Here is a 24,691-nt window from a genome sequence, read left to right as displayed (position 1 = left end):
GTGGAAAATAAATAGTCAGAGCCGTTAATTTGTGGAATTCATTGCCACAGAGGGCTGAGGCGACCAACCAAGTCAGTTGATATTTTTAAGGCAGAGATAGACAAATCCTTGATTAGAAGGGGTGTCAAGGGTTATGGGGAGAAGGCAGGATAATGGGATTAGGAGGCAGAGATCAGCCATGATTGAATGGCGGAGTAGACTCGATGGGCCGAATGGCCTAATTCTACTCCTATAACTTGTGAAATAGTGTCAGTTGGGGTCAGAAAGGAAATGTATAACATGCAGTATGTGTATTTCTTTGTAAGTGTATCCCGGATTTATGCAAGTTGATATTTGTGACGCTAATCTGTTTAATGATGGGATGGGATAAGTGGAAGACAGGATGTGGGTGTTCAGCATTTGTTTGAGTGAATGAATCACCTGTAGTTTCCTTGATTTAGTAGATATTGGAAGCATAGGTGGTGAGAGCAGGTATTGAGGGGGGTTGTTCTGGGACTCCAGTACCAACTGTTGAGCTGTCGTGGGCACAACTCAACGAAACACCAGTGAAGGGAGGTGCCCACTTGATAACCCCAATAATATACTTGCATCTGAAGAAGGGTTTCGGGGGGTGGGAGGAAACCGAAGAAAACCCATGCGTAAAGGGTCTGAAGAAGAAGCTCCATAGATAATAATAATAATAATGGATGGGATTTATATAGCGCCTTTCTAATACTCAAGGCGCTTTACATCGCATTATTCATTCACTCCTCAGTCACACTCGGTGGTGGTAAGCTACTTCTGTAGCTACAGCTGCCCTGGGGCAGACTGACGGAAGCGTGGCTGCCAATCTGCGCCTACGGCCCCTCCGACCACCACCAATCACTCACACACATTCACACACAGGCAAAGGTGGGTGAAGTGTCTTGCCCAAGGACACAACGACAGTATGCACTCCAAGCGGGATTCGAACCGGCTACCTTCCGGTTGCCAGCTGAACACTTAGCCCATTGTGCCATCTGTCGTCCCAATAGATGCTGCCTCACCCGCTGAGTCCCTCCAGCATTTTTGTCTACTTGCATCTACACGATCAGATTTTATGTACTTGTTAACATGTAAGTAGCTGATCATTGCATATGGAGTAAGTTATTGTCCTGCGCACAAATTTGGAAAATCAGTTTAGATAGTACTTTGGCTTTGGGCTTGGTTTTCTTGGTTGAGAGCTTATCCTGGTGTTACAGCACAAGTACTTTGTGTTTTAATTGTAATCAGCTGGAAGCAAAAAACTTGCAACTCTGCTCAAAGAAGAGAATGGAGTTCACCGTGATCTCTGAGCCTGTATTTGTTCCTAATCAGAACAGCTTTAAAACCACAGTGTATCTGGTCATTATCTCATTCACTGTTCCCACATACGCTTCTTATTTTCTTTATTACAAAAGCTAGTATAGTATATGTCATGAGAGATGCCATAAAAATCCCTTGTTCCATTATTCTTTGCAAACAATGTATGATCTAATACTTTGTCAGGATTCCGTTTACTAGAACAGTGTAAATTAATTACTTTTTTACTGAACATCCTAAGAACATTACTGCGGTAAGTCACTTCCTAAGGTAATGCTCTTCCTCAATCTCATTCTTCCTCTTATTCAGCTCCTGATCTTCTCCTCCACCTGTGAGCACTCCTTGCATTCATCACTGTTGCAACATCTACCTGAATCGTTGATGTGATTCTCATGGCTGTTTTTAACATTTCTGTTTATCTCGCCACACTGTGAATGAAATTGTTCTACCTTCTGCCCTCCATATTTATCCTGTCAAAGTAATCTTGTTCAACTCCCTGCACTCCCTTTTAAACCTGATAATTCCACTGACCGTCACTCCTGCTGACCCTGTTACTTGATCAATAAGCACCTTCTGTTGTAACATATGTTCTCCAGGCTCTGCACTCATTCACCAAGGCTCCTGCCGTTCATGGTCTTCCTGTTCAGTTTAGTTTATTGTCACGTGTACTGAGGTAGAGTTAAAAGCTTCTGTTGCGTGCTATCCAGTCAGCGGAAAGACAATACATGATTACAATCGAGCCATTTACAATGTGTATATAGATATATATATATACATGATAAAGGAATAACGTTTAGGGCAAGGTAAAGCCAGTAAACTTAGATGAAAGATAGTCCGAGGGTCACCAATGAGGTAGGTAGTAGTTCAGGACTGCTCTCTAATTGTTGGTAGGATGATTCAATTACCTGATAGTATCTGGGAAGAAACTGTCCCTGATTCTGGCGGCATGCGTTTTCACACTTCTATATCTTTTAGGAGAGGGAAGAAGAGGGAGTGGCCGGGGTGTGACGTGGATTTATTACAAATAATCGGGATATACCATATAATATTAGTATTTAATAAACAATATGTGCTGGAATGCTTCTGTACATTGATTCAGCTGATGCTTGGAAAGTTGACTTGCTGCTTACAGAAGATGCTTTTTCTGCTGTACATTACAAATACGATGACCTAACCAGCCCACGTTTCCATGCTGCCTTTAACCTTGTAAAACCTCTACAACACGGGACTCTGTTCCCTCGAGCGCAGGAGGATGAGGGGTGACCTTATAGAGCAGTGATTCCCAAAATTTTGATACCCGTGTGCCCCTTTGTAAATTTTCGTAAGCATCTTGTACCCCTCGTTAAAAACGATCGTACTTCATTGTAAAAGTCGATAAAAATTGCATACATTTTAATTTCAGATTAAGGTATGCATGTAAACAAAAGTTTTCTATAATATGATGTATAATTACTAGAATACAATTAATAAAGTATCCATTATATACATTTTTAATGAAAATAATTTATCATCAATGTGAAGGATAAAATAGCGTAGGTAAAATAAATCATGTTTATTTAATATAAAATAATCCGTAACATAATCGATCCGTCCACGGTGTACAGATACATGATGAAGGGAATAATATGAACAGCATATAGTGCAAGAGATAAAGCCAGTAGATAGTCCAAGGGTCTCCGATGAGGTAGATAGTAGCTCAGGACTTCTCTCCAGTTGTTGGCCATGCATATACTCTCATGTTGTAACTACTCTGATGCTGTAAAGAGATGAAGGTCAAGGCAAGGGCTGCTTTTGGAAACAAAGCAGAGATATTTAAAATTGAGACGTCTCTTAGCTGGGAACCTATTTAGGTCGATGAGCATTGGGATGCAATTCTGCAAACACATATCTCAGCTAACATAAATTACACACTATTCCCATTCCCATGCTGACCTTTCCGTCCTGGACATCCTCCACTGTCAGAGTGAGGTCAAACGCAAATTGGAGGAACAGCACCTCATATTTCGCTTGGGCAGCTCACATCCCTGCGGTATGACTATTGATTTCTCCAACTTCAAGTAACCATTGCATCCCCTCTCTTTCCGTCCCACCCTCACCCCAGTCTTTGGACTAGTTTCACTGGGGTCCTGGTGAGTTTTATTGTTCGTATAACTCGTTTTCACCTGACCCACAGCTAACATGGACCACTTACATAGAAACATAGAAAATAGGTGCAGGAGTAGGCCATTCGGCCCTTCGAGCCTGCACCGCCATTCAATATGATCATGGCTGATCATCCAACTCAGTATCCTGTACCTGCCTTCTCTCCATACCCCCTGATCCCTTTAGCCACAAGGGCCACATCTAACTCCCTCTTAAATATAGCCAATGAACTGGCCTCAACTACCTTCTGTGTCAGGGAATTCCACAGATTCACCACTCTCTGTGTGAAAAATGTTTTTCTCATCTCGGTCCTAAAAGATTTCCCCCTTATCGTTAAACTTTGACCCCTTGTTCTGGACTTCCCCAACATCGGGAACAATCTTCCTGCATCTAGCCTGTCCAACCCCTTAAGAATTTTGTAAGTTTCTATAAGATCCCCCCTCAATCTTAAAATTCTAGCGAGTACACGCCGAGTGTATCCAGTCTTTCTTCATATGAAAGTCCTTGATCATCGATGGTTTTTTGCATATTTTTCATTTCTTAGTTTCATATCTCTCTATAATGCCGTCTATTTTTCTCTCGTTTCCCTTTCCCCTGCCTCTCAGTCTGAAGAAAGGTCTCGACCCGAAACGTCGCCCATTCCTTCTCTCCAGAGACGGTGCCTGACCCGCTGAGTTACTCCAGCATTTTGTTTCTGTCTTCCGTGTAAAGCAACATCTGCAGTCCCATCTGACATAAATTGTACTAACGTGGCCACTTTGCAGCTGTTAATTTCTCCATGTTAGTCAGGAAAGATGCAGCTGGTATTAGCTTGCTCTAACTGTTCACCACCTCCTCTCGCTCAATGCACTTTATGAAGAGAATTAACACGGCATTGAATTCCGGGTATGATTCACCCTGAGCCAGTTCACATACATCACAGCATCATCTGGAGGTGGATTCTTATTTGCATCGTCTATGTTGCCGGCTGTGTTTTTTTTTGCGCCAACTGTTACCCCGCATGGCCTCAGCGCAAGCTGCCTACCTGTTAAATTATTTATGCTTGTGATGTATGAAAAATAGGTTTTTAAATATACCGTATATATATAATATATGCAGCGATGGGTGACTAAGTGAGCCTATCCAGCTGGAACCCAGCGATCAATAAATAGTCTGTGGTTCTCCCACTTGATCTTTACACGGAGCTGGGATTAAGACATTGAATCCCAGAATAGGATGCACTCGGAGCAGTGACCTTGTCTTGAACCAGCGCCTGAGCTTAACCCAGACTGAATGTTAGAGAGGTCTCCATCTCCAATAGCCCAGGATCCGTGGCCATCAGTTCTGAGAAATTTGATGCTAATTGAAACTGATTATGCTTCATGAAAAAGTGAATGGTACTGTTGGAGTGTTTTGTCAAGTATATGATTCACTTATGTTGTGTGATGTGGTTTAAGGAAGCACTAAAGAAACCTGAAAAACACCACCTCTGCCTGATAGCCGTGCCCACGTTGTACTCAAGGATAAATCTGTCCAGAAATAAATTGTGTACCTCCAAAGAAATCTGTTTCTGTGTTACGAAAATTTGTTTCTGTGTTACGAGTCAAGCAACTTGGTCAGCAGAGACAGGTTGGGCCGAAGGGCCTGTTTCCATGCTATATAGTTCTGCGTCTCAGAGTAAGTTTCCATACATTACTAAGAATCTTAGCACCTATAAGTCATATGCGCAGAAGTAGGCCATTCAGCCCATCGAGTCTACTGCCATTCAATCATGGCTGATATCTTTCCCCTCTCAACGCCATTATCCTGCCTTCTCCCCAAAACCTTTGACACCTTTACTGCTTAAGTACCTGTCAATCTCGGGTTTAAAAATATCGAAAACTCGGCCTCCGCAGCGATCTGTGGCAATGAATTCCACAGATTCACCACCTTCTGTGCCAAAGAAATTCCTGCTCATTTCCTTTCCATTCTAACCCGTCAGGAAATTCACCCGATCATTTTGTTGGGATTATCCTTTGCTCTGACCACTTGATTTCCAGCATAAGACTCCCCAAATGAAAACAATATTAGCAGAATATGCAAAATTTACTATCAGTGGGATTTTTATCCTCAGTGATCTGAAAAATGAGTTTTTATTCAGTCACAGAATAACACCATGCTTTATTCATAATGTTTCCACTAAAACCATGCTATGTACAGGCAACGCCAAAAACTACCTGCTCTATCTCCACCGAGCTCTGTGGCACGGTGGTGCAGCGGTAGAGTTGCTGCCTTACAGCACCAGAGACCTGGGTTTAATCCGGACCACGGGTGCTGTCTGTACGGAGTTTGTAAGTTCTCCCCCTAGTCAAGTCAAGTCAAGTTTATTTGTCACATACACATACGAGATGTGCAGTGAAATGAAAGTGGCAATGCTCGCGGACTTTGTGCAAAAAGACAAACAAACAAACAAACTATAAACACAATCATAAACACACACATATTCTTTTACATATTAAATATTGGAAGGAAAAACGTTCAGTAAAGTTAGTCCATGGTGAGATTTACAGTCCGAATGGCCTCTGGGAAGAAACTCCTTCTCAACCTCTCCGTTCTCACCGCATGGCAACGGAGGTGTTTGCCTGACCGTAGCAGCTGGAACAGTCCGTTGCAGGGGTGGAAGGGGTCTCCCATGATTTTATTTGCTCTGGAGTTGCACCTCCTGTTGTATAGTTCCTGCAGGGGGGCGAGTGAAGTTCCCATAGTGCGTTCAGCCGAACGCACTACTCTCTGCAGAGCCTTCTTGTCCTGGGCAGAGCAATTCCCAAACCAGATGGTAATATTTCCGGACAAGATGCTTTCCACAGCCGCTGAGTAGAAGCACTGGAGGATCCTCGGAGACACTCTGAATTTCCTCAATTGCCTGAGGTGGTAAAGGCGCTGCCTTGCCTTACTCACGAGTGCTGCGGTGTGTGATGCCCATGTCATATCCTCAGAGATGTGGACTCCCAGATATTTAAAACAGCTCACCCTATCCACAGTATCCCCATTTATCCTCAATGGTGTGTACGTCCTCGGATGATGTGCCCTCCTAAAGTCCACGATCAGCTCCTTAGTTTTTTTGATGTTGAAGAGGAGGCTGTTGTCCTGGCACCAGAGTGCTAGATCAGCCACCTCCTCCCGGTTAGGCCTTCTCATCGTTGTCTGTGTGGGTTTTCCTCGGGTGCTCCGGTTTTCTCCCACACTCCAAACACGTACAGGTTTGTAGGTTGATTGGCTTCGGTTAAATTATAAATTGTCCCTAATATGTGTAGGATAGTGTTGGTGTGCGGGGATCACTGGTCGGCGTGGACACGGTGGGCCGAAGGGCCCGTTTTCGCGCTGTATCTCGAAAATGAACGAAATCTCCTTTGACTTCAAAGTCACCTCAACCTGTACACTTGGAATGATTTGCCCTGGAGGTCATGGAAACAATCACTCCCAGCTTCCTTGCCTCAGGATCACTTTAGGCTGTTGCTCCTGATCTCTGCAACATCTCGCAGGGTGCTGCATTGGGACTGTACCCCAGGCTCCTTAATCCAGGAGAGGTGTCTACATTTTCCTTCAGAATAGCAGCAGGCAGTGTAGGGATGGGCAGTTGCTGCCATGGTGCAACAATCCTAGGTTGCACTTGTGTCTTTGCTGAGATGTAGACTTTAGAGATACAGCGCGGAAACAGGCCCTTCGGCCCACCGAGTCTGCGCCGACCAGCGATCACCCTGTACACTAAGCTCTATACCAACATCCAACATACCAGGTATAATTGACAATTTTACTGAAATCAATTAACCTACAAACCTGTATGTCTTTGGAGTGTGGGAGGAAACCGAAGCACCCGGTGAAAACCCACGGTCACAGGGAGAACGTACAAACTCCATACATAGGTTGTAGGATTAGGCCATTCGTTATATCAAGTCTACTCTGCCATTCAATCATGGCTGATCTATCTTTCTCTCTCAGACGGCACCTGTAGTCAGATCAAACCTGGGTCTCAGGCAGCAGGTCTACCGCTGCACCACTGTGCCACCCCTAAACCACTGTGCCGAGATCTCTCTCGCCACCTACTCCCATGAGCAGTAGGTGATCATCCTGGAAGGCCTCTGGCTCCTTTGCACTAATAATATAAGAAGGGTCTCGACCCGAAACATCACCTATTCCTTCTCTGCAGAGACGCTGATTTACCCCAGCATTTTTTGTCTATCTTCGGTGTAAGCCAGCATCTGCAGTTCCTTCCTGCACATTTTGTTGTCTCCTGTGAGTACTGTATTTCTCCCGCTTGCCCTGGTCCGTTGGGAATACTCTGCGGCCCCTCTCCAAACACTGAAATGTGCATTAATTTAGCAGGAACTCTCCTATGGAAATGGAAGGGTAATGGCTGCATTCATTGTACCATCTGGGCTGCGTGCTGACAGATGCAGGAATTTGCAAGATAGGGAACATTGTGCTGAAATTGCCATTCTCGGTTTCAGTTTGGTGTTGCTCAAGGAAACCTCACTGTGAAGCGTTCAGCCTTTATGTAACAGCATCACCATGACCCACTTTTTCACACCATAGCAATGCATTCTCCAGCTCACTAAATCTCTCCCTCTCTCCACAGATGCTAAATATTTACAGCCATTTCTATTTTTGGTTTAAACAAATTGTCATTCTTATGTGTTGCCGAAGTAAAACCAATTGTCTGGAAAAACAGGGAAGTTGAAATTTCGTTTTACTTAATTTTGTTGAGTCGAAGAGAATGGTTCACGAAAAAAAAATGTTCATTTTGAAAAGGGGATGTTTCCTATTAAGGAATGCAAGATAAGCAATATGCTGGCAGAAAGTTATTTGGTGCTATAACATCAAACAAAATCACTGCATTAAATTAAATCCACTGACATTGTGTCCTACCAATCTTGTCTTGAGGATTAAAAAGGCATTTATTTATTCAGTCAATTGTCGCTCTGTATCTCTTTTCCTGAGCCTTTCCATAAGTGACACTGGTAGGCAATGGAAATTAAACTGCATCTAAGTTTTTATTTTAATGAGATGTTTCTTTTTTTGCATTTTAAATTTATACCATAAATATATTAGATATAAAAACAAGACTATCAAAAGCAATTTTTTGAATTAAATTAAGCAACTTGAGTTATTGAAAACTGAATGATGGGTATCTGTGCAGTGGCCGAAGGTGATCATTTGAATCCTAATTTAGAAGATTGAGGGGGGATCTTATAGAAACTTACAAAATTCTTTAGAGGTTGGACAGGCTAGATGCAGGAAGATTGTTCCTGATGTTGGGGAAGTGTAGAACAAGGGGTCACAGTTTAAGGATAAGGGGGAAATCTTTTAGGACCGAGATGAGGAAAACATTTTTCACACAGAGAGTGGTGAATCTCTGGAATTCTCTGCCACAGAAGGTAGTTGAGGCCAGTTCATTGGCTATATTTAAGAGGGAGTTAGATGTGGCCCTTGTGACTAAAGGGATCAGGGGGGTATGGAGAGAAGGCAGGTACAGGATACTGCGTTGGATGATCAGCCATGATCATATTGAATGGCGGTGCAGGCTCGAAGGGCCGAATGGCCTACTCCTGCACCTATTTTCTATGTTTCTAATTGGAATTAAACAGGGGTGGGTGAGTGCAGTGAATTTTGAATGCATCTCAGACCATCACACAAACTAACCTCCCTTCCATTGACTCCATTTATACCTCACGCTGCCTCGGCAGGGCCAACAGCGTAATCAAGGACAAGGCGCACCCTGGCTACTCCCTCTTCTCCCCTCTCCCATCGGGCAAAAGTTATAGAAGTGTGAAAACGCACACCTTCAGATTCAGGGACAGTTTCTCACCAGCTGTTATCAGGCAACTGAATCATCCTACCACAACTAGAGAGCAGATCTGAACTACCTTATTGGTGACCCCCGGACTATCTTTGATCGGTCTTTACAGGCTTTACCTAGCACTAAACTATAGCACGCAACAAAAGTTTTTCACTGTACCTCAGTACACATGATAATAAACTAAACTGGACTGAACTGAAGCAAGATAACTGAAATCCAAGTCAATGCAGTTTCACTTACGGTAGATAAACAAAGCTGTTGGTGCACTAACTACAATTATGTAGCCTACCCATAACTTACCCATGTAGCTTACCAACTGTCGTACGTTCACAAGTTCTGGGAGCAGAATTAGGCCATTCGGCCCATCACGTCTACTCTGCCATTCAATTATGGCTGATCTATGTTTCCCTCTCAACCCCATTCTCCTGCCTTCACCCCATAGCCCCTGACACCCTTACTAATCAAGAATCTGTCAATCTCCACCATAAATATATCCATTGACGACCCCCACAGCAATCCGTGGCAATGTATACTACATATTCACCACCCTCTCGCTAAAGGAATTCCTCCTCACCTCCTTCCTAAAGGAACGTCCTTTAATTCTGAAGCTATGGCCTCTGGTCCTAGACTCTGCCACTAGCGGGAACATCCTCTCCACTGTCCTCACCACCATTTATAATACATACTTTAGTGTAAATGCCATTTGCCTGCAGCATAAACTAACTGGTAGAGCTTAAGAGGCAATGTTCAACAAGGAGTAAGGCAAGAAGAAATCAGTGGTTAATATTTGGTGGCGATATCAAGCACTGAAGATAATGTTGTCTATGTTTGTAGGTTAATTGGCTTCTGTGAATTACCTCTAATGTGTAAGATGTGAAACTGGGATAACTGATGTGGAATGACAGGGATAACAGCATGAAAACAGGCTCTTCAGCCCACCGAGTTCATGCTGGACATCTATCCCCCAGTTCTATGTTATCCCACTTTCTCATCCACTTCCTACACATTGGGGCAATTTACAGAAGCCAATTAACCTACAAACCCGCACATCTTCGGGAAATGGAGCCTTCAGAGGACACCCAGGCGGTCACAGGGAGAAAATCCAAACTCCCCACAAACAGCACGAGGGCAGGATCGAACCAGGGTTTCAGGCAAGTCAAACCAGTGCTGGATTTACAGTAAATGGTAAGGGCATGGAGAGTGTTGTAGAGCAGATAGACCTAGGAACACAGGTACAGGGTTCCTTGAAAGTGATGAGCGTGGTGAAGAAGGCATTTGGCATGCTTGCCTTCATCAGTAAGGCCATTGAGTCGAGGAATAGGGACACCATTTTGCAGATGTACAAGACATTGGTGAGACCAGATTTGGAGTATTGTTTGCAATTAGGATTGCAGCTACAGAAGAATGTCATTAAGGGTGCAGGAAAGATTCATTAGGCTGTTAGCAGTATTGGAGGGCAAACGAGGCTGAGGGGTGACCGTAGTCAGGGGGCATAGATGAGGTGAATGGTCACCATCTTTTTCCCAGGCAAGAGGAGTCCAGAACTAGAGGGCAAAGGCTGAAAGTGAGAGGGGAAAGATTTAAAAGTGGCTTGAGGGGCAATCTATTCATGAGGAGGGTGTTGTGATTGTGGAACGAGGTGCTGTAGTGGCAATGGTGATGTTTAGAAGACATTTAGACTGGTACATGAATAGGAAAAGGTTAGTGGAAATGGGCCAAACGCAGGCGAATGAGATTGGCTCATTTATAAAACCTGGTTGACACGAACAAGTTGGGCTGAAGGGCCTAGTTCCATGCTGTATGACTGTATCAAGGACAATAACAGCTGGCTTGACCTGAGATGCTCTCATCTAATGAATAAATAAGATTTTATTTTTAATCTTGGGAGAATAATTAGTTATCATCCCAAACAAAACCCTCACTGACCTATAAATATACATGTACACACAAATTAATGGGTTTTAATACATTTTAATGATACCTAAATGATATTAATTGATGAATAAGACACTGACCTAGATCTAGACAATTGTCAATTGTAACCATGAAGCAAGTCACACTGAGGATCAGTGAGGAATTATCTAACTGTTGAAGCTGTCCTTCTTGGACTGAAGTAATTAAAAGAGGCATATCTGTGCTAAATTCATACACGTGCTAAAACCATGGTAAAAGCACACAAAATTAGGCCGTGGGGTTGACATTAAATCATTAGCTGCTTGTTTTTCAACCAGAAAGAGAATACATAGGGCGGCACAGTGGCGCAGCTGTTAGAGTTGCAGCCTCACGGCGCCAGAGACCCGGGTTCGATCCTGACTACCGGTGCTGTCTGTACGGAATTGGCACTTTATCCCCGTGACCATGTGGGTTTCCTCCCACATTCCAAGGACGTGCAGGTCTGTGGGTTAATTGGCTTCTGTAACATTGCCCCTCGTGTGCAACTAGGATAACAGAACTAGTGTGTAGGAAGGAACTGCCGATGCTGGTTTAAACCAAAGCTGGAGTAACTCAGTGGGTTAGGCAGGAAAGGAAAAGGTGACATTGCTGGTGGACCCGAAACATCACCTATTCCTTTTCTCCAGTGATGCTGCCTGACCCGCTGAGTTACTCCAGCTTTTGGTGTCTATTAACAGAACTAGTGCAAGATGTTGGTTGGTTGGTGTGGACTTGGTAGTCTCGACCTGAAACATCGACCTACCCATTTTGCTTCCACAGATACTGCACAGTTCCAGCCTTTTTTTTTCAATTCATGGAAAGCATAGACTTATTTGTTGGTTGGCTTTCTCTATCCATTAAGGCACTCTAGAGATTTGTGGAACAAAAATGTAGACTGACATTGCTGAGAGGTGAATACCATAAGATACAGATGTAGAATTAGGTCATTAGGCCCATCGAACCTGTTCCACCATTTGATCATGGCTGATCTTTCCCTCTCAACCCATTCTCTTGGCTGTGTATAGGAACTGCAGATGCTGGTTTACACCGAAGATAGACACAAAATGCTGGAGTAGCTCAGCGGGTCAGGCAGCATCTCTGGAGAAAAGGAATAGGTGACGTTTCGGGTTGAAACCCTTCTTCAGATTGAGAGTCAGGGGAGTGGGAAACTAGAGGTACCTTTTCATACCTGGTAGGTTTCCAGCATCTGCAGTTACTTCTTAAACTGTTCATACCTGGAGTTGCTCCAGCATTTGGTGTCTATTCTCTTGCCTTCAAAAGACATTGTCCTTCAGACGAGACCTTTGAATTGAGACCACATCCGATCTCAATGATGGATAAAGGGATCAGGGGGTATGGAGCGAAGGCAGGTACAGGATACTGAGTTGATCAGCCATGATCATATTGACTGGCGGTGCAGGCTCGAAGGGCCGAATGGCCTACTCCTGCACCTATTTTCTATGTTTCTATGATATAAAAGATCTTAGTGCACTATTTCATAGAAGATTGTCCAGTTGCCAAGCAATGTTTTGGAGTGAGCAATACCCATGACGAGAGTTATCCACAACCTAATTGGTATTCAACCCTCAATCAGTAACATTAAATACAGATTACCGCACTGCTTCCAGAGAGTTTTCTGTATTCAAATTGCCTGCAATGTTTCGTGCATTTCAACAGTGATTACACATCTGTAGTACAGTACTTCATTAGCAGAAAGTGCATTGAGATCCTCGATCTGTGACCAGGGCCGGTGCTAGGAATTGCGGGGGCCAATTAGAAAACTGATGGCGGGGTAAAAATTTATGTATGTTTATATTTCGTGTAGTATGCTCGTCTTTAACCAAAAAAAACATTAAATGCTTGATATACTAAAATTTTGAAAAACTATATGAAAGTTTTATTTTTTTTTAATACAAAGTAAGGCAATTACAGACATACTGCTTATACACAGGTCTTTTAGAAAAAGACTTTTCTGGCTTTTTTATTTGCAGTCTCTCAAAATATTTTCAAGGTCAATGGTTTTAGCAATGTCATTTTCTATAGATATCATTGCCAAATTGTTTAGTCTCTCTTGTGAAATTGTTGACCGTAAGTATGTTTTAATCAGTTTTAGTTTTGAAAAACTTCTTTCACCTGATGCGACTGTTATAGGCATTGTTAAGTAAATCCTCAAAGCAATAAAAACATTAGGAGATGCTGTAAATCGATTGTTTACTACCAGGTATTCAAACAGAGCATGAGGCTTAATGATACTGGAGGGAAGAAAAGTTTTCAGAGCTTCAAGTTCTTCAGCCAATAGATAGCCATCAACGTCTTTAGTTTTTTCAGTAACTACCTCTTCATCAGTGCTCTGTTTTATTGTGGTGTCTGTTAAAGCTGCTTCAAGGTCTGCTGTGTGTTTCCTTATTTCCGCCTTCTGTATACTTTGAAAGTTATTTAGAAATCCAAATAATTTTACATGGCTTTTAAGTTGTTCAAATCTACACTCCATGGACTGAATAGCTTGGTCTAGCACTAAGTTGAAGCACTGAATTCTGTATGCTTCTTTTGGATCATCTAAAGGTTGATCTTTTGTCTCATATGAAAACATTCTCTTCCTTCTATGTAGTTTTTTTTCTTGAAATTGTCTAAACTCCAATGGTAATTCAACAGATTCAGCCAATTCATTTACTAGAACATCATTAAAACCTTCCTCTCTATAAATTCTTAGCCATGATAATAGTTTTTCAAATGACTCCATGCCTTCATCAATGTCCTTTGTTTCACCTTGTAGTTGCTTGCTTACATAGTTAACTTTAAAAAGTACTTCATACCAAAATATCAAAGAAACTAAAAATTTGTAGTCTTTTAGCTGGTTTGCTAAAGATTCAGCTTCTGCTTTTACCTTGGGCTCATCTGTTATCTCTGATATTTCCACAAGTGCATCATATACTTCTCCAACCTGATAACGAATAGCTTTAACACTATCAATCCGACACTCCCACCTTGTATTGCTCAAGGGTTTAACTGATAACCTGGGTACATGTTTTTTTTAAACTGCCCACCTTTTTGTTGATGCTGAGAACACTATGTAGATCGTTTGCAGAATCCCAAAAAATGTTATGGCATCTGGACAACACTTGGCTACATCTCAGAGTAAAAGGTTATAATTGTGACATGCACAGGGTACAAAAAATGCTCTTGAATTATCCTTCAACAGTCGTGCTTGTACTACAGATGTGTGACCTTTCATGTTGCTACCGTTGTCATAGCCTTGGCCTCGAATGTCTTGCACTTCTAAATTTAATTCCTTCAGTGTGTTTAATAATGTTTTATATAAATCTTCTCCTGTGCTACTTTCAACTTGTATAAACTTTATGAAATGTTCATAAACACCCGAAGGAGCCAAGTTACCATCAGACACATACCTGATCGTTAGAGACATTTGTTCTTGGTGACTCATATCAGGTGTGCAGTCTAAAATAATGGCGTAGTACTTAGCTGCTTTTACACGTTTCAGTATTTCATTCAAAACAGCTGTAGCCATGATGTTTAGTAGTTCATTCTGAGTATCTTTTCCTAAATAGTGATCATGAATTTTGTGGGTTTTGATTTTTCGCAAATGTGTATCAAGAACAGGGTCAAACTTTCCAAGCAGCTCCACAAGACCTAAAAAGTTTCCATTGTGCACTCTCTCATTACCAACATTTTCTTTTGTTCCTCTAAATGCTTAATTTCTCTCAGCAAGAAACTGCACTATTGCTACTAACCTTTTGAATACTTGCTGCCAGTGCTTTGCATGTTCATTGACGATTTTTTCACGCTTTGTCAATTGTCTGTCCACTACAAAGTCTTTGGTGTAACTCCCAGAAACTCCATGTGGCTTCCAAATGGTTCTTTGAATTTTCATGCTCACATAACCTTGTATGAAGATTACACCAGTTGTTGAATCCACTTGTTGATAATGTACTGGTTGTGTTCTTACTAAAAAGTTTGCAATAAAAGCAATAAATTCTATCAGCAGACTGAGAGTATATAATCCAAGGTCTTTCAACACTCTCACCATTTGGAAGTTTCCTCTTACAGTGAAACCTTGAAAAACACAATCCCTTTTCATTTCTTGGAAAGCTGATCACTGGAATATTAGGAGGACCTTTCATTGTTAAATAATCTCTTACATTTTTATTTATATCTGCTGGCCAACTGGTTGGGTCATCATACATGTTAATTACAACTGTACTCATGGATGATCTATCATTGCATGATGTTTGGTCTTGTTTTTCTCTGGTCATAAGTAAGCTTTCTGCTTTGGCACTGTCTTCTGGTGCATAGAGATTGTCTTCAATTTGATTCACAGCTGCGTCATCCTTTTCTAATTTGTTATCAATGTCATCATTGTATTTATCAACTGTAATTGGACTCAAAGCTATATCGTAATTTTCTGAATAGTTTTTGTTTTCTTCATCCTCCATACATGGGCGCTTCAAAGATGGAGTGACAAGGAATTTTTTGATAGCACCTCTATGTTTTTCATTTTCAGCTACCTTAGCCTTGACCAGTGCTCGTTTCTGGTTGCCACTTAAATATTTACGCCCTTTGTCTCGATCTCTGCTTGTGCTTGCCATGATGTAAGGCCTTTTTATATTATCTTTTTTAGAAAAGACAAACAATGACAATAATCTGAAATTTAAAAAAATTGTATTAACAAGAAGGAAGGAAAAAAGAAGAAGGGGAAAGAAGGAAGCAAGTTTGAATGATGAAAGAAGGAAAGAACTTCAATATTAAAAAAAGTTATAAGAACTATTTTACCAAAATTTCAAAGTTTTGAGAAATCGCCTTGTAAAGATTTTGTACGCATTTACTGTAATAAATTCTAAAGTATTATGCTGAAATACTTGAAAATTGCTGTGATTATACAAAATCTTATAAGGAAACCACTGTTATTTGGTCTTCGGAGTTGCACTAGGCTATGTTTACATTCATTACAAACATTCATTACAAACAGGTGATTCCTAGCCAAACCTACCGCTAGATAAATTTTGAGTCATCTAACGAAACGAAACGAAACCAAACCTGCGATTGCACTTTTCATAATATGACATTATACACTTTTCATAATATAACATTAATTTAGGCGGAATGATTTGGCGGCGCCGGGCTGAAGGATTTGCCGACGGTAATGCGGTGCGTTCCCCAAAAGTAAAAACTACCCTATATAAGTATCCATGGAACACGAAAAATAATCATTATATTCAGAATCAGCTATTCCACCCACAAGCCATTTTTGATGCATTGTTTACATTCATGACAGCTGATCGTAGGCTAGACATATTTCCATTTCCATGGCTAATTTCGTACTGTTCTTATGTAGTCTTTCTCTATGATATCCCAAACACTCTCTAACACTGTCATATCATTATCATGCACTAAATATATATAAATATCCATGGAACACGATAAATAATCGGTATATTCTGAACCAGCTGATCACTCACCAACCATTATTTCGTCTTCGGAGACGCACAATATTCACACTGTCATATGTCATTTATATGGCTAATTAGCCCACTCTTTCTGTTTCGTTTTTTTCTATACACTAATGTTTTGTAAAATTATGTTGTTACAGCACAATATATCCTTAAATACGTGACAAAACACGATATATCCAAAGAGCAATGATACTCACTTGAAGAAAACAGTCTTTACACAATATACAAGGAACTTAAAGTACGACACATAAAAAATGAGAGAAAACGTGTTTTTATCGTAGAGTAATCTAAGCACAGACGAACTCTATCTTTTGGTACCCTTTTGGTTGAAAGACATAACCTTTTGGTTGTTGATAGAAGTGACATGGCGACAATTTTCTGTTAATATAGTATGCATAATAAATTAATAATGTGAGGAATAAGAATTTCTCATTCTTCATTTCACGTTTTCAGTAGTGGTTTATTCCTCTTAGAATACAGAAAAGGCTTCAAACGGTAACTCTGTCACCGCTGGTGCGGGGGCCCCTTAAGGTGCGGGGGCCCCTTAAGGCGCGGGGGCCCCTTAAGGCGCGGGGGCCCCTTAAGGCGCGGGGGCCCCTTAAGGCGCGGGGGCCCCTTAAGGCGCGGGGGCCCCTTAAGGCGCGGGGGCCCCTTAAGGCGCGGGGGCCCCTTAAGGCGCGGGGGCAATTTGATAAAATTGGTCAAATAGGCTTAAAACCGGCCCTGTCTGTGACATAATCTATCAAACATGGGGCTGTACATACCAGCGGCAGCTGAGAATAATTTGCAACAGTGGGAGAGGGGGGCAGGGAAGTTGCAGTTCGCGCAGCGGGCACTGGGGGGGCTGAGCGGCGCTGCTGAGCCGCGGGCTTCACCTGGCGCCGGAGCGACTGGTTCGGTTTGCAGACGGTGACCGGGAATCGTCGTCAGGGGGGGGGGAAAAAAAATCTAGCAGCAACACCTTCGATTGGGGCAAACCGTCGTCCCAGAGGCAAATCACTCGGAGGGCGAGAAGTGCAGCGGAACTCGGGGAACGCGGCGGCGAGCGGGACCCCACCTCCTTCGAGCCCCGACCGCCCACCTCCTCAGGCCCGGCCGGGCGCGGTGCACGGGGGCGCCCCCCGGCCTCTCCAGGGACTCGGCTGCCGTTGCGGAGGGAGGGGGGGGGGAGTCACCCCCTCCCGCCCGAGCGAGTGCGGAGCCGAGCGCCCGCCATCTGCTGGCCGCCTTCACGGCGGACGGAGGGAAGGAAAGGATCGCTGAAAATCTCCACAGATCTCGTCCCTCTCTTCATTAACTAAACATTAACCGCGAAAGAGGGAGATTTTTACATCGAAGTGTTGTGTTTCGGAGGCGGAGGAGAAGGTTTTTTTTTTAATTTTACCTCAGCGTCGGCGGGCGGATCTGAGGAGGGATGGAGTGAGTTGTTGTTGTTCATCCCCCCTCCTCCTCCCGCCGCCTTTCTCTCCCTTCCACCTCGCTCCCGGAGTGTGCAGGCTGCGGGATCAGACGCAGGCTCCGGCTCCGGCTCCAGCCCGATGGCGGCGGCGGCGGTGAACTACTCGCCCCCATGGTGGGTCAACCTGCTCCACCGTCTCCCTCACTTCAGCCTCCAGCTGGAGGTTGTCAACAGCGACTTCCACCCCGAGGACACCCAGTACCAGCAGGTAAGGGAGGCGCCTCGGAGACGGGGAAGGCAGCTAGGCAATTGTCGTTGCACCGCGGGCTCGGCCAGTCAGTTACAAAGATCCTAGAGCAGAGCTGTAGGATCTTTGGTCAGTTATGTTATTTGCCATCTACAAACACACACACACACACACCAGCCGGCCAGCACGAAGTTGAGACACAAGGAACTGTCTGTCTACAGAAGGTACACAAAATTGCTGGGGAAACTACAGATGCTGGGGATTGTGAGCAAAATCACAACGTGCTGGAGTAAGCCAGTGGGGTCAGGCAGCATCTCTGGAGAACATGGACCCAAGAAACAACCCCTCAGATTAATTGTAGTAAGGAGGAAATAGCTGTAATCATCCACCCCCCTCCTCGGGTTTCCAGCTTTGTTTCCCCACTACAATCAGCCTGAAGAAGGGGTCCCAAACCAGAACGTCTTCTGTCCATGTTCTGGAGTAGCTAAGGTACACAAAAAAGCTGGAGAAACTCAGCGGGTGCAGCAGCATCTATGGAGCGAAGGAAAAAGGCAACGTTTCGGGCCGAAACCCTTCTTCACAGACTGCATCTGCAGTTCCTTCTTAAACATTCTGGGGTAGCTAAGCAGGTCAGGCAACATTTCTGGAGAACATAGATTTCACTTTGGGATCCTTTTTCAGGCTTTTCGTAGTAAGTGAGGGAGAGGACGGGGGGGGGGGGGGGGGGGGGGGAAGAAAGCTGCATTCCTTCCCCCTCCCCCCCTCTCCTAAGTTTTCTGCAATCAGTCCGAATAAGGGTCCTGAATCAAAACGACGCCCTTCCCTCCCCCAGATGCTGCCTGAGTTCCTCCAGCATTTTGGTTTGCAACATCTGCAGTTCCTTGTGTTTCCAAAACAATTAATGCATTCTTACTGCCTACATATGCAATGTTATGGTCAGGAGTGTTGCACCTCCCTGTTTCTGTGCACGTCGCACCATTGCTTTGGGGAAGGGGGGAGAAGAGTTTGCATAATAGATGAGAAGTTCTCGGCAGCTATTTACAGCCGCCACAAGTAATCGCTGCAACTTTTTTTTAGTGCGGTTGCGTGGGGACGCTCTCATTGTAAAACCGGTGACGACTGTGCAAATGTGTACATGCGCTTTCTGCAGATTAGATGCTCCTTTTCCTTCCACTGATGATTTTGGGGGAAGGGAGAGGCAGGGAACTGCATGAGGCGACCTAATGTTGTTTTTTAGCAGGATTTGAAGTGGACGATAGCTTAACGGGGCGAAATTTGTAGTTTTAAATGTCTGAGTGAATTGTGTCACTGGTGAGGATGGGCTTAGCGATTAGATTGCCTAGCTGCGTGCAAAATACATGTTGGAATATAGATTGTTATATTGACCATGAGAGTATCCATTGAATGGTGTATTTTCTTCAAAAAATGCATGAAAATAAAGGTGTTGACATGAGAATTAGTGGGGAATCCGAGTTTTATCAATATACTAAATGAGGGGTGATTTTATAGCATTGTACAAAATCTTAAGGGATATTGATAGTGAAAGCACAGGAAGATCTAGAGGCATAGAAGTAAGGTGAGAGGGAAAAGATTTAATAGGAACTTGGGAGCATTTTTCCCCAGACGGGGTAGTGGATATCTAGAACAAGCTGCCAGAAGTAGTCGTTGAGGCAGGTTCAATAATAATATTTAAAAGGTGTTTGCTCAGCTGCGCGGATAGGAAAGGTTTGAGGGATGTGGATCAATCATTGGCAAATGGGGCAGAGTTAGATCGGGCATCTTGGTTGGCATGGTTGTCGGGCTGAAGGGCCTGTTTCCACAATGTATTACTTTTTTTGAGTAGGCTTATTTTCATTGCTTTTATTTTATAACTTCATTATAACGCTTATTTTCAATGGTTCTGGAAATGAGCCAGATGTTCATAGAGTTTCGGTCAGTTGCGTGGGACATGTTGATGCTCATCCTAGATATGTCACTGTACACTCTGTCCACACCCTAGCATTGAAACAGTAGCTGAATCATAATGGAAATATTTCTTCCCTATGGTCATGCAAGAAAGCAAGTCCTATTCTGCTACGTATTGCAAGGGAAGGAAGTTACAAAATATCTTCCCATTCGCATTAGTTAGCACATCAGGATATACCAAGATTAAAACACTTTATTTGAAAATACTACAGTGACGCAATTATGGAAAGTTAGCTTAATTTCTGCATTGAGCTTTCCGCAGCCAGGTTTGGAAATATTTGGTAAAAAGGTAATTGAGTAAATGGAGGTGATTTGTATTTATCCAATGCTTTTCATGTCTGCCCCCGCTGCCCTCCTCCCACAAAGTTTTAGAATCAGTTAAGTACTTTTGAAGTCCATAGACATGTGGCAGCCAATTTACATGCAGCAGGTTTGCACCAATAACCATTTAGTAAAGCTTATTTAAAGATATATATTTGCAGGCTACTGGAGATAATTTATCTGATCGGAATAGCTCTGGAATGTTTTGGATCCACAAGTGAGAGCAAATGAGATATCTGTTTAATATCTCAATCAAGAGATTCAGGGATAAACAATACCACGTTAGCCATGACAGCCATCATCAATGCAACACTGTCACACTGTTTGGGTTTTGTATGATGTGTGGGTATTTGAATATGGAGCGTAGGAAGGAACTGCAGATGTTGGTTTACACCAAAGATGGACACAAAATGCTGGAGTAACTCAGCGGATCAGGCAGCATCTCTGGTGAATGTGGCTATCTGGCTATTATGTATGAGGGCCAGCACAGCAATATTTACAATTTTTGAGCAAATTTGGATATTACTCATCTCGATAAGTTTTTTAATAAAAAGTGAATGTTTGTGCCTGAAGACTGCAACAACCAGGTTCAGGAATAGCTACTTCCCCACAGCCATCAGGCTATTAAACCTGGCTCGGACAAAACTCTGATTATTAATAACCACTTTCTGTTATTTGCACTTTACCAGTTTATTTATTCATGTGTGTATATATTTATATCATGGTATAGGGTGATTTCACGAAAGGTCACTGGAGCGTAGATCCGCACCCACGTGACCGAAAATTTTAACTGGGGGACAAGCGTCACTTCCGGTACATGTTAGTGAATGGGAAAACACGCACTTTCACACCCGTTAAAAACATCGAAAACGGCCCGTTTTTGAGCTGCAATTAACTGTACCAGTCAGGGTGACCGTGAGGAACAGCTACCTAAATTTACAGTCCAAAAAAAAGATAGAAACTAAGGTAAATTCAAGAGGGAGCTGAAGGTGTAAATACAGCGGAAGTGCTAGCGGACATTTGCCGTGGAGATTTAAAGATCCAAAATATCGGGAATTATCGCGTTTGCTCGCTGCATTTCATCAAAAGTGGCATTATTGACTTTTTATCTTTATTCATTTGTTATATGAAAAGTATTAAAAGTTAAAAATCCGTCAGTAGAATTGCAAAATCGCCCATGGTTCTCAGGTGGGTTTTAACATGCAAAATGAAAACGCTTCTGAAGCTCCATTTACCATTTAAATAATCGTAAACTATCAATGCGTTTTGAAATAAATTTTACTGAGATGCAAGCTAAGGAATGGGATAATGGTCAGCTGTTTGTTGGACAAAAGCAGGACATTTTATTATTTGCCAAAATATATTTCTCAATGTTTCTTGTTTAAGGCCTGCACAATCACCCAAACTACTTATTTATTTATTTATCATCTAATAACAGACAAGCCTGCAGCATGGAATGATGTCAACAATCCTGATTGGGCACCCACTGTGAGCAGGATAGACAATGTGCACAAGAACGCCATGCACGTGCAACAAGAAGAGAGTATTAAAGCAGATTTGGTTGCAGCTCAAGCATCTATAGCTCTGCAAGTTGATGGCATTCTTGCTGTTCCTCACGGTCACCCTGACTGGTACAGTTAATTGCAGCTCAAAAACGGGCCGTTTTCGATGTTTTTAACGGGTGTGAAAGTGCGTGTTTTCCCATTCACTAACATGTACCGGAAGTGACGCTTGTCCCCCAGTTAAAATTTTCGGTCACGTGGGTGCGGATCTACGCTCCAGTGACCTTTCGTGAAATCACCCTATATGGACACATGTATCTGTTTTGTAGTAAATGCCTACTATTTTCTGTGTGCTTAAGCAAAGCAAGAATTTCATTGTCCTATACAGGGACACATGACAATAAACTCACTTGAACTTGAACTTGGTACTCAATTTTCTTTATGAAACGACCTGGATAATTTTGCAGTGATTTCTGAACTTTGTAAATATGAGCTCAAGAATTGTTTTCATATTCTATGCACACAATTGTATTTGTGGATGTAAAATGAAAATACTGGTTCAACATGGACCATTACTGCCTCGGAATGCAAGTAGCATTTGTAAATTACAATGATGACAAGTGTAGGAGCTTTTAGGGATGATCTGTGTAATTTTAATTTCTGTGGTGCCTGGTATGGGTACTTTGATTGAATTCAGGAAATTCAAAATGCTTTGTATATATTAAATGTAGGCGATACATTTGGATGAATTACGGATTGCTTAATATATGAAGAGATTATGCAGTAATGAAGCTGTGATGAATGCAATAATGAAGGACATTATCATGAGAGGAAAATAGACTAAGGGGCCTGTCCCACTTAGGCAATTTTTTTTCCGGCGACTATCGTGGTCATAGCAGGTTACCGAAAAAGCGGCAACTGGACCCCCCCCCCACGATAAGCTACGACAAGCTACGACAACCAACCACCTAGTCGACATCAAGCTTCAGCAAGCTGCCCACAACCAGCGACCCATTAGAACGTCCACCTACGACAACCTACGACCACACAGGCGACAACCAAAGTCAACCTACGTCCACCCGCGACAAGCTACGAAAAAACAACGGCCTTGTCGGCGACAACTGAAGACAATTCAGTCGCCGGTTGATGTAGGTAGTCGCCAATGGAATTTACTGAAGTCAGCACCTGTCGACAACCATCGTCACTGGGCGACAACCTGCGTCATCCTGGCAACAACCTATGGCAGCACCTACGACAGGAGAAGACAAGCTACGTCATGCCCACAGTCAGCGAAAAGTTTTGAACATTTCGAAATCCAGCAGCGACCAGAAAAACGTTACGACTCTAGGCGACTTGAGGAGATTACTCCCGACCATACAGGCGTCACCCCGTGACCATAGTCGCCTGTAGTAGCCGAAAAAATAGCCTGTGAGACAGGGGCTTAACACTTTACAGGAGAGAACAGATTCCCTATTGATTATGTGGGTAATCATTATTTGTATTTTAGCCAGGATTATTGCGTTTAGTGTTGTAAAAACTTAATTCTGTACACAACACTAAGAGGTAGTTTATCTGTATTTTTCATTGATTCACTTCACAATTAGTTAAGTACTTGCTACATATTGACAGTGAGTGCAAAATTGCAAAGAGGAAGCCTTTAATGGGCAAAATTGGACATGCTGAAAATTTAAAAAGTAAACACGACATTTCTTGGTGGATCGCACAGTGACTTTTGCATTATCCACAAAGAGTACTTGCTATTTTGTCAACTTTACCATGGAAACAAATCAGAGATAAAAAGATTTGAATCATATTTATCTTTTGGGTGTATTTGTAGGTAGCAGTTACATAATAGCCATGACAATGGCCTGTAGAATCTATACAGGTGATTTCCAATGTTACAGCAGTTTGCGTAATGGAAATTCACCCTTATGGAACTCTCAAATCTCCCAAAAATCTGAGAAATAGAATTAAAAAAATTTGCTTTCATGCAATTTGAGGAAAGAAACAATAAACACTCCCCTTACCCCCCAACTCAGATTTCTTGATGCATATGTGAATGACGTCACACTTTATATTTACCAACATTAAATGTTAATTTCCAACTATTTTCACCAGTCTATATATATCCATCATGACAGCTCACTGCCTCTCCAGATTTTGTGTCATCTACATGTTTACAATTTGATCTACACCCCCAAAAATCATTCTTAGAATTTTCTTTTATAATATTTATAAAAAGTGTGCAATTTAAAAACAAAATCAAATGCGTCTGGTCATGCAGTGAATGGCTTTTAAGACCTATCAGCATCATCTGTGCATACAGTAGAGTTGAGTGTTTTATTGTATTGTTTAAAGGCCTGGTGGAATAAGCTGCTCCTGAACCTGGATGTTACAGTTTTCAGGCTCCTATGCCCTCTTCCAGTTGGCAGGAGTGAAATAAGCATGTGACCTGGGTGATGTGGGTCTTTGATGATGCTGCCTGCCTTTTTGAAGCAGCAACTCCTGTTGATCCCTTCGATGGCAGGCAGGTCAATACCTGTGATGGACAGAGCAGTGTACACCACTTTTTGCAATCTT

The 24,691-nt window shown here is 42.6% G+C and overlaps 1 protein-coding gene across 3 annotated transcripts in view; it reads left to right on the top strand.

The window, feature by feature from the left end:
- The first annotated feature begins 17,809 nt into the window (after positions 1-17,809).
- The window catches only part of ttyh3 (tweety family member 3), a 119,836-nt gene continuing 112,954 nt past the window's right edge, over positions 17,810-24,691 (top strand). For 2 of the 3 annotated variants that reach the window (XM_033041037.1, XM_033041035.1), the window contains exon 1: positions 17,825-18,344. In XM_033041037.1, coding sequence (XP_032896928.1) covers positions 18,216-18,344 — 129 coding nt within the window. In that variant the 5' untranslated portion in view covers positions 17,825-18,215. Of the gene's footprint in view, positions 18,345-24,691 lie in introns of all 3 variants that reach the window. The other variant, XM_033041036.1, reaches the window with a different exon arrangement.

The sequence above is a fragment of the Amblyraja radiata genome, chromosome 22, assembly GCF_010909765.2.
Source record: "Amblyraja radiata isolate CabotCenter1 chromosome 22, sAmbRad1.1.pri, whole genome shotgun sequence".
NCBI classification, from domain to species: Eukaryota; Metazoa; Chordata; class Chondrichthyes; order Rajiformes; family Rajidae; genus Amblyraja; species Amblyraja radiata.
Note: the sequence above shows the minus strand (reverse complement) of the source record. Positions and strands in the feature narration are given on the sequence as shown.